This window comes from Zingiber officinale, chromosome 7A, assembly GCF_018446385.1.
Source record: "Zingiber officinale cultivar Zhangliang chromosome 7A, Zo_v1.1, whole genome shotgun sequence".
NCBI classification, from domain to species: Eukaryota; Viridiplantae; Streptophyta; class Magnoliopsida; order Zingiberales; family Zingiberaceae; genus Zingiber; species Zingiber officinale.
In genome coordinates this window covers 137,178,645-137,194,420 of record NC_055998.1, presented here as the reverse complement: position 1 = coordinate 137,194,420, position 15,776 = coordinate 137,178,645, and the positions used below count along the sequence as shown (strand labels likewise).

Below are 15,776 nucleotides of genomic sequence, written 5' to 3'. Positions count from 1 at the left end.
CATAAGTGAAAAGGTATTTCGTACATGGTCTATGGTGGCAAAAGATGAATACACTCGTTCCCAGCACCTTCGTCAATCCGTCCTAGAGCCAATACGGAGGAGGTAAATTACGGATGGTTACTGACTTTTGAAATAGTGATTTCAAAAGAGAGTGAAACTTGTTGTCCATAGGACAAATAATGACACTCAAGGTCGATTTTTGGGGGGGCCACCACATCAAAATGACCTCTACACCTTGTCCAAGTGCAGAGAGAGGATGAGGATATTGAAGATGAGGCAGAGGTCTTTAGGCATGGAAGTGAGAGGAGGAAGGAAATGACCCGAGTAAACGGAGATTACTAGACACAATATGTAAACACAGAAAAGGATGTCGAATCAATATGGTGACAGAGTAGTCTATTTGATGGGTGTCACATCCATAAGCTGTCTCGATGAAGTAATATATAGAAGAGGCTCTTAAAATGGGGTCCAAAGGCCATGAACACAACAAATTAATTAAGTTATTATTTTATTGCTATCTTGTTGAGTTCATTGTCAAAATTCTAGCTTTGTTGATGATTTTGACATGAGAGGAGAAAACAAAGTAGATTTTGAGAATATTCACCCAAAGGAGCATAGGTCGTGGACCAGGAGTTTAGGAGCTATCGAACTATGTAAATCACCTGTCTTTGTAGTGTGATATGCGTTTAATTTGTGTTTATTTTTTTCGACTGGTAATTCTATTTTGCTGACCTTGTTGGAGAGCAAAAGGGTTTCCATTTATTTGCAAGCATGATCGATATTCACACTTCACAATTTCACTAACACTAATAATCTAAAACGCTTAACTTTGGTAATTAATTTTCTTTGATAATATCTAAGCGAAGTGTAAAATTCAAAAACAAAAATTTTAGTTGAGTCTGTAGCTAAACAAATTATGTAGAAAGACACCATAACAAATGAGTTCTCTCTCTCCTAAGATTTATCAACTAATTGATATGCCCTCGGGGTATGATGTAGTAGTTAAACCCTTCACGTAATTAATCATGCATCTTAAGTTTAAATTCCCGTTGCAGTGCAATATATGGATTTTTTTTCAGTGGAACGACAAATTTAATTAGAATACTAGTTGCTTGGATGAACTTTTATGAGTATTTTTTGATATATCCTGGTAGATATTAGAAAACTTCTATAAGATCGAATAGGTCATTTTCAAAATTAATCGGTTTAAAAAGTTGATACATGAATTAAAAAAAAAACAATGAATGAAAACAGATATAAAGTAACATTCTTCTACCAAATCATTTCCTCCAACAAAAATTTAACTACTTTTCTTATCACAGGACCTAGTCATAGAAACACAATCAATCGTTCAATTAACAAAATATATACAACTAAACAACCCACATAAACTATTTACCGAGAGCTAAGAAGGTAAAGAAAATTAAATTCAACTACTGGAGTACAGTAAAACTGAACAAAGAATAGAGCACAAATGAGATCATGGAATCCTAACGTGGGCTGGTTGTGCCCCCAGCCCTGACAAGGGCGAGCCTCATCCATCCGCGGCCAGATGAACACGCTCTGGTCTTGCCTCCTAAGCATGGTTGTGTCTTTCGCCACCGAAAGAGACACGCCCCGGTCATGCCCGTACGGTTGTGTCTCTCCACTCGGTGACTAACACGCCCGAGTCATGTCCCCTAGCATGACTGTATTTCATTGCAATCAGATTCACACTCTCCAGTCATGCCCCCTAATACGGTTGTGCCTTCTCATATAACCAAAAGCTTGAGATTATTTTCGTGTAAAATAGTGATAATCCTCTCCCCGGGAGTCCCTCCAAGACCATCCCAAGCATATCAACCTCCTAAGTAGGGGGCCTAGCAAGACATAAACCCTATGATTCAAACTCGAGACATATTGTGGTAACTTTTCATCTGAGTACCAATTTGGCTACGCCATGATTAAGAAAGAATTTTCTATTTGAAGCAAATAACTAAGGGCACATGAAAAGAACAAAATGCACAATTATTTGTTGTATCTAGGAGGCTACGCGCAAGTGTAGTTCAGGGGGTTACCGAGTTTGAACGATGATATCTACAATGTGGTAGGCGGTGAGATGGGAGGTTATGGTTGCACAAAGATTAAGGCACTTGCCTACTACAACTCCACAAGTTGATGGCTCTACGCCTTTCTCATTGATTCAATATAGTTGGCAAAGGTTTAGTCGATTAACAACAAAGGAGGAAGCTAATTAGAAAAGATACTTTCTAAAAGCTTTTGTTTTTGGTTTACTCGAGTGCTTTCCTATTTGTTTTTTTGTTTTTGTTTTTGTATTTTTATTATACTAACTTGGATCGGCTTTTTACCAAAAGGAACGGTCAAGTTTTTTTATTTACCTAAAAGAGTACTCTAGTTTTAAAATTACAAAAATAAAAATAAAAAATAGTGTTATTCCCTTCCTACCCTTCCTGCCAGCCTCCTAAATCCTCCCTCTCTATTTGTTTTCCAATACATCCCCTCTCTCCAGGATTAAAAAGGATTTGATATGTTCTCATATAAGGTCCATCGTTGGGCTTGATATGGGGCCTGATATGATCCCATATCAGGCCCATGGCGGGCATGATATTTTCCACCAATATCAGACCCAGCTTGAATTTGATATTTTATCATATCAGATTTATGCATTGAAAAATAACGTATAATTTAAAAGGTTGGCAAGAGGATAGGAAGGAAATAACATTATTTTTAATATTCTTTTGGTAATTTTAAAATTAAGATGTTTCTTTTAATAAAGAAGGAAATTTAACCACTCGTTTTTTTGGTAAAAAACTGAACTTGGATTATAGAATGAATAAGAAAGGGAACAATCAACCATTCACTTCTCTTTTTCTAGCTTATCAATAAACTTTTATGATTTTTCATGGATAAAACTTAAAGAAATTCATAAAGCTTAAAAAACATCTCGTCTCAAAATCAAGTTTAAGATATTTAAAAAGAAGGTTTCAATTTCAAAGTTCTTTTTTTTCTATACATGAATTTATCTTAACTAAAAATATTTTAATTTCAATGATAAAAAAAAGTCCCGGCCATTTTTTCCAAGATGTGATTTACTTTTATTGGTCTATCCATTTTCATGATACGCTCAGAAGTAAATGCACTTGACTTGACTTCCAATGCCCATAAAATACTTTTCATTAGCTTCAAAGGTCAATTGTCCCCCAAAAGACTTCTACTCTACCCATCCTTCTCATAAAGTATTCAACACGGCTTCTATTTTTCCTCCTATATCTCTAAAAGATTTGATTTTTTTTTCTTAAATATGATTATTATCTTTGTTCAAAGACTCTTCGTATAACTCTTGAGGTAGCAAAGAAGCATCAACAAAGATAATTTTTTCATGCGATGAGAATTTGAATCTCATCTTGGGCACTTTTGAACGACCATGAAATTTACAAACTAATAAAAAACTAAGGTGTCGGTCGGGCCCAACTCTACTTGTACTTCTCAGGTTTACTAGTGGATAATTCATGAGATCATGTCATTCACCTCTATGATTAATTGGATTGTAGGAATAGAATACCTGAATTATTCTCCTATAAAAAAAACTCTCTATAGAGAGAGAGTATTTTGATATGTTATTTGACTCATCGTGCGTGATTGAGCGACTTAGAGTACCCTAAAGTCTAAGTGAGTCGTGACGGTGGCCACATATGAAAAGTCGATTAACATATGACTCTTTATGTATATTATATTTAAATGGAAGAAAATTACTTTGTTATTATTATATATATTTATAAAACATAAAACAACTACTATGGTAAAATAAAATAAAATAAAAGGATGAAAATTAAAAGAATATTTTTTTATTAGAATCCTTAAAACGTTCCTTTTTCATTAATCATCAAAAGTTAAAAGGATCTTCCGTGATTTGTAAAATCACGGTTTCGATTGTAAGATTGTATGATCCTAATATTCTGAAGTACTAAATCGATCCTGGATCCAATTTTATAGTAGAATCAAAATAGTATCACTAGAATAAATCGATCTTAAGTTTCAAAAGATTTGAATGTGGCATCGGAACTAAGTGCCCTCTTACGTCTTGACCAGAGGGGACGTGTGAGCGGTACATGAGGAGGCGGTGCCAACAACTTATGGAGAGGAATGAGTGAGGAAGTATCATTGTCGACTATTCCCCGACTATTCGTAATGAGGAAGAGGGGAGGAGAGACGGTGAGAACCTCAAGTGGGTGAGACCAGTGGCTACGGGTGAGGGGGAATGGTGAATAACCACGGTTATATATATATATATATATATATATATATATATATATATATATATATATTCAACCTAGTCATTAATATCATCAATGTTATTATTAATTTAATTTAATTTATTCCATAGAAAATTTTAATTAAATATCAATTTAGTATTGTACATCAATTGTATCATCTATCAAATACTAAATTAAATTAAAATTTTTTAATAGATATTCGATGGATCCGATTCTAACTTTCAGTTAAGCCTGTGTAAGATCATGATCCTATAATCTGTTCCATATGATCTTACAACTGTTCCTTTTTTTTTAATAATCAAAAGTGCACCCATCTTAATTTTATTTTGATAATATTTTTATTCTAATACTACTATAAAAGAAAAAGAAAAAAAATCCGAGTGTCTAGCTATTTTTACACTTCACTTAAAGGTGACCGATTGAGTCTTATAAAATTTTTTCGTTAGTCATCGGATAAATTCAGAAAGCATAAAATGGGCCACTGGGATTGTCCAACACTACAAATGATTTCGCGCATTATTGTAATAACTATATATTATAACTATTATAACATTTGAAAAAATTAGTTTATTTCAAAATTAGGATGAAATAAATTAAACCTTAATTGTTACCCTAAATTTTGGTTAAATTAACTTTAGTTAAATTATCTAAATCTGATTAAAATTACTATCACAAAATATTTTTATATCAATTAAATTAAAATTACTTAAACTTAATTAAAATTATAATAACTTAATCAAAATTACTTAAATATATAGTACTGTAACAACTCTGAATCATAATAACAAATACTACAACTATAAAAAACCTCTATCTCGGAGGTAGTTTGAATTAGTTATTATGGGTCAAAACTTAGGGGGCGTTTGGTTAAATGATGGGAATAACTATGGGTATGAGTTTGATAGTAGGATGGAATGAGAATATGAATGGAAATGAAACTCATCAAATTATATGAGTTTGGTTGATTCCTATAAATCTAGTAATCATTCCCAAAATGTCATTCCCAACCCCACAATCCAAACACTATCTTTTATTATCATTTCATTCCCTCATTCCCAAATCCATCAACTAAACACCCCTTAGTATAAAAAAGATTGCCACTTTTATTATTTCAATAAAAAATAACATCACTCAATACAAGAAGATAAAAATTCATTTATTCTCATTCCTAAATCCTAAGCTCAATTTATAAGCTCTTTCGTGTGTTCATTCTCTTAATTATTGTCCTTATATATACTTAATTAAGTTCACATCCTTGTAAAAAAGTGTTAGAAGTTTCTTCAAGGTTGTTAAGAATGAGAAAAGATAGTAATTTGTGAAGGGTAATCCATAGATGAAGCACAGGCTATAGTTTCCCGAACCATACGAAAAAGCTTTTATTAGATTTACTCGATCCCTTTATTTCCTACCTATTTGTTTTTTTTTAAAATATATTTCTGCTCAACTAATTTGGATGGTAGAATGAATAAGAAAGCTAACAGTCAACTATTCGTCTCTCCTTTTCTAGCTTATCAACGATCCACATTTCCAATTGCTAATATGTCACGAGGTGGTCCTTAAGGTGTTATAAAAAATCAATATTTTATTAGACAATTTTGTGGTCGAATCGGAAAAATTACTGAATTAAAATTAAAATTGAAATTGAAATTCAACTTATCTATCGAATAATTTGAGCGAATAATTTTAAACTGTCAAATAAATTCTTGATTCAGTTGAGTTATTTTGAGTGCTTTTGAGTTCGTCAGAGTGCGAACTCACTGTGTTGCAATCCCGATACTTCTTGAGTGGGAAGTCGAGTAAACACGGCACCAAGCAAAGCCAACTTCTACTCTACCGGTCTTGCCGCCACAGAATATCCCAAAAAACAAAAAAAAAAAAAAACCTTTTTATAAACTATTTTACACGGCTTATATTTTTTTCTCCAATATCTCTAGAAGATTTGATTATATATATATATATATATATATATATTTTGTTATTGTTTAATATTAGATAGAAACTGACAATATTCATTTTTAATAAAATTTAAATTTTGATTCTCATACTCGTTGCTTAGGTATTTTATCATTGAGTCACCATCTATGAAAGTGAAAAAATATATATAATAATAATAATAAAATCAAAATAATTATTTAAATCATAAATTACTCTAAAATCCCTAATAATAAATTCAACTTCCTTCTCAATATTTAGAAAAAATTTATTCTCACTCCTAAATAAACTTTTCTTTTCTTAAACTTTTTTTTATATTTAAATAAATTTAAAATAAATTATATCTCATTTTAGACTTAGTTATACCTATAAAAAATAATGAATAAGCTCTGTTATATAAAAATAATGATATAATTTTTTCTGAATTTAATACTATTTAACTAAAATCAAATATGTCAATCTATTAATTTTATGGAAAAAAGTCATACTTAATTTGATAAAATATATATTATATTTTAATTTACATGTGTTGAATTTATAAAAATTTATATCTTATTTTAAATTTTTTTACTAAACAAATAAAGATAATTAGATAAATCGATATATGTTAAAAAATTGAAATAAAGAAATATTTAAATGAAAAAATGAGAATAAATTTTTTTACAGAAGAAAGTTGAGTTTCCATGCAAACAGTCATATTTAAATATTAAGTAAAATTACTACAATTTGATTAACTATTATAACTATAATAAAAAATTTATAATATCGAGTAATTTTTTTTTCAAGGACACCCTCCGTTTTTTTTTTTATGATAATAAGGGCGCCTATTTTTGACGTATAATTTTCTCTGGGGACCGATGGTTGTGGAATTCAATTGCTATCTTTTCCACGTTTGTTCCAACGGGCGACTACTTTTTTCCTTGTTTTATTTGTCTCGTCCGTGAGTCCTCTCTTCCTCCCTCTCATGGCGATCTCTAGGGTTTGGATCTCGGCGATCGTCCTCGCCCTCCTCGTCTTCACCCCCGCCCTAGCGCAGGAGGAGGCGGCAGCTTCTTCCCCGGAGGCGGAAGCGGAGGCGGCACCCTCTTTCGTCCTCAGTCTCGACCACTCTAACTTCTCTGAGACCGTCGCCAAGCACCCATTCATCCTCGTCGAGTTCTATGCCCCATGGTATTTTCGTATCTTCCCACTCTCGATGTTTCACAATAGATCTGCCATAGGAGGCGATCAAGAGTTCGGTCTGAACTTAGATTCCTTAACGAAATGGATCCTTGATTTATATTCTTAGATCCTGGAGCTTCTATTTTTTTGTTCGAGTGTTAGTTACTGCTTCTTGATAATTGTGGACTTGATGTCTTAGTGTGCGGCGATCTTCTGCATGAACTGATTTAGGACTTGGAGTTTGTTCTTCTATATCATGCTTGGTCACTCTCGGTTGTCATCCATTTTCATCCTTGTTTTTTTCTTGTTCGCTTGAATAATCTGAATAAATATTACTCAGCTTGATGGTATGGATGCAACTTTTGTGACGATAGATATGCTCATGGTTGACTCAGTCTTTATCCCTCCACACCTTCCTGTATTTAGAATGTGGCCAAGGGGATTTTTTCTCATCGTTCATTGACTTGACAAAGTCGGCATGATTTCTACTTGTAGAAAGTGTACAAATGGGTTGCAATGGCCATTCATTTGGTTAAGAGAATTTGTTAACAGTTTATCAAATATAAGTAATTCTAGTAGTTGTTATTTTCAATTCATGAACGCTGTCCAAAATAACAGATAATGCTTCTTATATAAGCTTTTTACAACTATGCAGATATTGAATAATCTTTTATATTTTTCTTGATAGGTGTGGACACTGCAAGCGGCTTGCTCCCGAGGTATTTTTTTTTCTTCTGTAACATAAATTAAGGTTATTTGTTGTGACTAAGTTGGTATAACGACAATCTCCCTAATACTTTATTATTATCCCTTATTTGTAGTATGAGAAGGCTGCGTCAATCTTGAGTAAAAATGATCCACCAATTGTTCTAGCTATGGTTGATGCAAATGATGATGTAAACAAGGAGCTTGCATCAAAATATGAGATCAGGGGCTTCCCTACACTCAAGATTTTAAGGAATGGAGGTGATGTCATAGAAGAGTATAAAGGTCCTCGTGAAGCTGATGGAATAGTTGAATACCTGAAGAAACAAGCTGGTCCTGCATCTTCCGTAATCGGATCTGTGGAGGATGCTGGAAGCCTAATTGTTGATAAGAAGATCTTCATAGTAAGGAATCAATTTGCCTTGTTTGTTATCTAGCGATTCTTGCGGTTCTGATGCTGGTAAATCATTGTACAGGTTGGAATATTTCAAGAATTCTCTGGGGAGAAATTTGAAAATTTTATAAAGGTTGCTGAAAAACTACGTGCAGATTATGACTTTGGGCATACCTTAGAGGCAAAATTCCTTCCTCGCGGGGATCCAAATGCAAAACTACCAGTTGTTAGGCTCTTCAAGCCATTTGATGAACTTTTTGTTGATTTTGAGGTGTGTCGCCAGCACTGTTTGTGTTTCAATTTTGCAAAAGACTGAAATATCCCTGTTATGTAAATACCACACTGATTCAATGGCATTTTTCTTGCAGGATTTTGATATTGATGCTCTAGAGAAGTTCATTGAATCTGCAAGTATGCCGATTGTTGCTACTTTTGACAACGATCCAAGCAATCACCCTTTCCTGACGAAGTTCTTTAACAGCCCTAATAGCAAAGTAAGGATTAAGAAGTAGATTTGCAGTACTCGTTTGCTTAATTAATTTGACTTCTTGATGCAACAATGAAATACTACTTAGTTAACTATACCCTGACTTATGCAAACAATTAACTTGCTACTCTTGATAAACAATGTCAATCATATTTCGCCTCCTTGTTCATTCTTGTTCCAGATGTTCTGGCATCTTTCTTTTTGTGAAAAACTCAACAAGGTTAAATGAAATGTACTGACATGCATTGGCAAAGATGTATGTTTCATCATTATAATTGTATTTCTCGGTTATTTAGTCTGGTAACACTTGTGGATTTATTGAGGAGCATGGTTATCTATTAATTTTGAGTGACTTTGGCATTACTATCTTTAGGTAATTATATATTTGTATTTTTGTTTCTTGTCTTTAGTTTATTCTTGTGGCACTTTGTCAATACTTTTGAATACCGTTAAAAATTCTAGATGCATTTTTCTAATTTGGAATATAATATAGCTAAATGTCATTCTTCAATGTTCTTTGGACCCATTTAATTGCGTCATGGTTATTTGTACAATTTTTGGTGTGATTATAATTTAATATTTTATCTGTTATATTTTATATTTCCATCTTGTCTCTTTTATTGGATACCTTTTTTTTTGTGGTGGATCCATCTTAACTTTGTATCCACTATCAATAGGCGTTGCTTTTCCTCAACTTCAGCAGTGAAAACTTTGATACATTCAAGTCTAACTTGTATGAGATTGCTGAGAAATATAAAGGGGAAAACATAAGTTTTTTGATTGGTGATCTTGAAGCTAGTCAGGGTGCTTTCCAGGTCAGTGCTGGGGGACCCTATCTCTCTCTCTCTCTCTCTCTCTCTCTCTCTCTCTCTCTCTCTCTCTTTGTAAATTTTGATTGCAAGCTTTATGATTCTTCGTTGCACATGTAACAGTACTTTGGCCTGAAGGAAGACCAGGTTCCTCTTATCATAATCCAAGAAAATGACGGCAAGAAGTATCTTCAACCCAATCTCAGCCCTGATCAGATTGCCAGTTGGGTGAAGGAGTACACAGTACGTTCAAAGCTAATAACTTTTCCACATATTTTATCATATAGATGATTGATGGTACCATACTAGAAGCCAACTTCTTGTTGTGTCATAGGATCATCATTACCAACACAATGCAAGTGGAATTGGACTTTACAGATCTTAATTTAGATGGTTTAAGAGTAATGTTTTGGGAATTTAATTTTAACATGCCAGTTTGATCTGCCATAATGGGAACTCTCACCATCCCGACCTTGGTGGGGTGTGTCATGACGAGAATGAGGTGGGGATGACAGGGATTGGATAATAAACTAAATACCCTCAAGCAGCGGAAGCATAGATTAACAGATAATTTATTATCTGTCCCATCCCACCCTCACCACTTGGTTTTCCCCTTTTTGCTCTCTGCTCTCTATCAATCTTGAGTTGGACAAGCACTGTTAGGGGTTTTCATCTAATGACATTTAAAAAAAAAACTATTTTTTAAAATTAATTATTATTATTATTTTAATAATCATGCCCTACCAGGTGTGGGTGGAGAAGGGGATTTTTAACGATAGCCCACTTTAACCCTTCTCACTCAGGAAGGGTTAGAAACATTATCCACTGACATGATATGCACCATTGTCATCCTTAATTTAAATTGAAGAGGCATCATTATGTTCATTAGTATAATTATCTGATAGTGTTTTAAACCCTGCCATGCTAAATGAGTCAACCTCCCCTCAAGTGACTTCTCCGATGTTCCAGAGTTGGGAGTCACTGCTGTTTTGGGCTGCACAGAATGAGATTCTAATTGCTATAATGGAAGTCTGAAGCATGGAAGGAAAAGGTGAAGTGCTGTGGGTATTAACAGCCAGTGTAAAATTATGTTGAAAGATTTATGAGCATGAATCTTAATTGTATTTATTGTCAAAACTTGGTTGCCAGTCAATAATGGGGCGAACTCCTTTCATTATGCTGGCACCTTGACATTTAAAGGATGGACTAGGAGGTCTAACAGAAATGGCCCATGATATTATCCTTTGGTGTTACTAACCATATGGCTTTTGGTGCACCTTAACATTTAAAGGATGCAGCATGAGATTGAACAGGAACAGCACACAACTCACTTGATTAATGTTACTGACATTTCAGCTTTACATAATGCTAAATGGTAGTGTAAGGTCTATAAACCCTATCCCAATTAGTTGGGAAATGCAACTTGGTGTTTTTTCAATTTCCATGAGACATTCACTGACCAAATAATTCAAATGATCACCACTCATTTTCATTGTCATTCTCTAGGTCAATAAATAATTTCTGACATCTGATTTGATGAGAAGGATAAGGGAATTGTGTTAATTCTATTTCAGTTCCAATGAGTTTTGGTTCGTATTATTGTCTCATTTATTTCCCATTTTGTCAAGTGAAATGAACTTCACCTGAACTTACATTTAGTCACTAGACTATTTGAATTAGTTTGTTGATCCATTTGTTGATATTGATTTGTATGAATGCAGGATGGTAACTTAAAGCCTTATAGAAAATCTGAACCAATACCAGAAGTTAACAATGAGCCTGTTAAAATTGTCGTGGCTGATAATCTGCATGAAGTTGTTTTTAACTCTGGAAAGAATGGTTTGTTCATACACAAATCATATTTTTTTATTTAGCTTGTCTGACCAATCTTGTGAATTTCTATTGCATATTCATTTATTATATAGACTACTACTTCAAGAACATAGATCTGTAGGTCTTGACTTGCATTTTACTTACAAAATGCAAGTCAATTGAAGGTTACAGTTAAACTTCCTTGATAATATAAGAAATTAGTGAAATTTGGCTTGGATGTGTTTGTTCTTATACAATGTGCATGCCATTATTTGTGGTCATGTTTGACTCACAGTAATGTTTAGATCATCTATAGGAAATTGTAGATTTGACTGATCCTAAATCCTATTACACAATAAAGCTGTCTAAAATGTGTTGTTATATAGCCCTAGAATCCTCAATCATAAGTATTTTTACCAACATGTAAACAAGTTGTTTGCTTAACAATATTGACATGCTATACTGAATCCTTTGTGTTTGTTGCATTTTGTCCAGTTTTGCTTGAATTTTATGCACCATGGTGTGGGCACTGCAAGAAATTAGCGCCTATTTTGGATGAAGTAGCCATCTCATTTGAAAATGATGGAGATGTTGTCATTGCAAAGATGGTAACTTTTTTTTTTTTATTATGCTTTGTATTCGTACATAGGTGTTACAAAGATAGTTTTGATAAGCTGTTGCTTTCATCGTTGCTCTTTTTGAAGTCTCCAAGTTATGCAAAATACGGTCTTAGATTTTATTTAAAAAGTAAATCATGTAAAATCTAACTGTAGTAGAGAATTAAATATGTGTAAAAATCGCTAGATATGAGTTGGATGACTTACTGGATCAAAATATTCTTGTTATAAACTCCTGTCTAGGTTTCTGAGTTCAAAATAAGCTTTTTTGCATTCAAATCACTGTGAAGCAATAACCATAAAATATTGAGGACCTGTTATTTCTGTTGGAGATACATTAATGATCAATCATTTCTAGTATGAAGAAAAGTTCTTTGGACTTTGTCAAGCCCTACGATCCATATTATATTCGACATAGTTTACCATACGATATCTTATTTCTGTTTAGTTTAGTTTAAGCTTAATCTTGTGTGGATTGATTTTCTATTTTTCTCCCATTATTGATGACACTAGCCTAAATAGGTAACTTGACGAAACTTGGTTACTTTCAGCAAGTTTAGGCTAATTTTTATAATGAACATAACTTTGCATTTGCTGCCCAGAGATAGCCACCATGTTAAGTAACTTATTTATGTGAGAAACACTGTTATTTGTAGTTCTTTTTTTTTTTCACATATTATACCATGTTAAGTTAATTTCTTTTAACTCTTTTGTTTATGTTTTGCTCATGAAATCTAGGATGCTACTGTGAACGACGTACCCAGTGAATTTGATGTTCAGGGTTACCCTACACTCTACTTTTCTTCAGCAAGCGGCAAGCTTTCACAGTATGAAGGGGATAGAACAGCGGATGACATCATCAACTATGTGAAATCAAACAAGGATACAACTAGTCGTTCTGACTCAACTGACACTGTAAAAGTTGAAACTGAATCAACTGACTCTGTAAGAGATGAGCTGTGATCAAGGTGAGTAGGCCATTGGACCTAGTTTTTTTTCCTCTCTAGACCTTGACTTATTGGTTCTATTTTACAGTTTGCCCTAGATTTTGAAAAATATCTCAGCTCAATCTCCCCCACCTGGTGGGAAAAAGCTTGGTTATTATTGTTGTTGTATCTCAGCTCAATCTCAATAGTTTTCACTTTCAAATCACATTTTTGTCTGATTTTGAGTTGCTCGCACCATCGTGCACTATAGAGACTGCATTTCCTTTGAAATTTGTGGGATGGAAGCGATGAACAAATTGTACAGGACAGATAACTAGTGATTTCGGAGAGTAAACTGTAAAATTGGGTAATCTTTGTTGTCAAACTGAAAATTTCCCTAATTTACCTTGTTCTTAGTGTTGTAAAATGGGCAAGATAACAATCCCCATCACATTTTAAACTGTGATTTCTCGCATCGTGCACTATAGAGACTGCATTTCCTTTGAAATTTGTGGGATGGAAGCGATGAACAAATTGTACAGGACAGATAACTAGTGATTTCGGAGAGTAAACTGTAAAATTGGGTAATCTTTGTTGTCAAACTGAAAATTTCCCTAATTTACCTTGTTCTTAGTGTTGTATAATGGGCAAGATAACAATCCCCATCACATTTTAAACTGTGATTTCTCGCATGCATTAACCCCATCCATTGTTGATTTTTACCGTTCCAGATTTGATGATTGTTTTGTTGAATACTGCCATGATGAATACCTGCTGATCATCTTTTTGGGCTGCAGGAATATAGCGTTAGCGGCAGCGGGAGAGGAATGCAGAAATAACAACAATGTCAGTATCTGAAATCTCAAAGCTAGTAGTAATAAAGGCCTTTCGCTAGTAAGTAATAAAGGCTTTTCGAAAAAGCCCCCGATTCCCCTTTTGGATTTTGTAGTGATGAAATGGACAATTTGTTGTAAGTTCTGGATCTTTTGAGTGGAAAATCATCTTTATAAAGGAGAATTCCTCTTTGCTCCTGTGGTTTCATATGTTTTTAAAATGACAATAGGATAGGGTTAAAGAACTAGAGATAAAAAAGTAAGGATTTGAAAAATCAAGTGGCTGCAGATTTGAAAAGGACTTTTCTTTCTTGGGTTTAAGAGTCTTTGCATGATAATAAAAAGTCGGTGGTTTATTATTATTATTTTTTTAAAATGAGTTTTCTTTCTTGTTATCATTATTAGACATGGATGATGTTATTGCTATTCCAAATGCTTTCATACAAAATGAATCCCTAAGAGTTTATTCCTGAATCCAGTGGGTCTTAACCTTCTTTATTGGTTGCTTTCATACAAAATTCTAGATGAATTTGGGGTGTGTTAATTGGGTTGACTTTTTCTTTTTCTTGTTATGATTATTAGTCATAGATGTTACTTGTTATTAGAAATGCTTCATACTAAATGGATCACCAAGAGTTTATTTGTGAATTCAGTTGAGCCAACCTTTCTTTGTTGGTTGTTCAAATTGTCTTTATCATTCTAGATGAATTTAAGATGTCCTGCTTGATTTTTTTTCTTGTTATGATAACTAACTGATTGCTATTAGAAATGTTTTCATACTTTTTTAAATAAAATGCTTGTTTATCAAATCAATTCAATTTAACAATTGATACACAAATGGAATGTAAAGCATATATATGATTTTTTTTAATAATAATAAAAAAATCATTTGTTAATTTTGAGAAAACAAACTTCTCTTTTATGTAAGCGTGAATAATATCAGGTTTGCATGTTTATGCAAGTGCTGATGTGGCTTGCAGAGAGCCTTCGATCTATGAATAAGAGTTCCTGATTGTATTCAATACTCAAGCTCGAGGTCAGAGCTCTACTTAAGCACATAGATAAGTAAGCAAAGTTGGTATCCCTATGTAAGTAGAGTTGATTGGAAGTACGCCAAGCTCACTGAAGAGCGGGTCGACTATTGAGTTGATTAAGGACTCCCTCCTCAAAAATAGAATGCTCTTTGTTGATCTTGAGTCAACTAAAAATAATGTTCCATTGGATGAACTCATTTTGAGACAACAAGAGACACCTTGAGTCAGCTCAACTACTAATAACTATTGACCAACTATTTGTAATGGATTCTTATTTTGAATTTCAGTCTACTAAAATAATCTTCAATCGAATAAAATAATTGGAAAGGAAGATGTTGGACTATCGTGTGAGACTTCATTGTGTATCTTGTGTAGAGAAGTAAATTTTTCTGCAAGAGATTCCTTGGAAGATGGAGACATTTTTTTTTAGAAGTGAGATCATGAGCTCGATCCATCTAATGAATCGACCGTGGAGTAGGATTAGAAGTCCAAACACGTAAAAATTCTTGTGAACATTATTTCATCTTCTATGTGTTTATTAGTCTTGTCCTTCTGTTGCACTTACTCTAACTTAAGCTATCACATAGTCAAAATGTGAATCATTAATGGGTTTATTGGCCTAGCATAAGTGCAAGAGAAAGCAAAGCTTGTTGAATCACGATCCATCGATCCTCTCTATAATCTAGAGTTGAACTACTTGAGTTTTAAAAGGATACTTCCAAATCTCTACTTGATGATATGAAGGTAACCCTAGGGAAATTCACTCATTGCTCTAAATATTTGATATGATCA

General features: G+C 33.5%; 1 protein-coding gene across 1 annotated transcript; it reads left to right on the top strand.

Moving 5' to 3' along the window:
* The first annotated feature begins 7,092 nt into the window (after nt 1-7,092).
* On the top strand, nt 7,093-14,134 carry LOC122002764 (protein disulfide-isomerase-like). Its single transcript, XM_042558069.1, has 11 exons — nt 7,093-7,376; nt 8,056-8,086; nt 8,189-8,476; nt 8,549-8,737; nt 8,835-8,960; nt 9,631-9,768; nt 9,886-10,005; nt 11,484-11,601; nt 12,070-12,182; nt 12,930-13,159; nt 13,915-14,134. The coding sequence occupies exons 1-10, from the start codon at nt 7,171-7,173 to the stop codon at nt 13,152-13,154; spliced, it is 1,554 nt and encodes a 517-aa protein (XP_042414003.1). The 5' UTR covers nt 7,093-7,170; the 3' UTR covers nt 13,155-13,159; nt 13,915-14,134.
* The last annotated feature ends 1,642 nt before the right edge of the window (nt 14,135-15,776 follow it).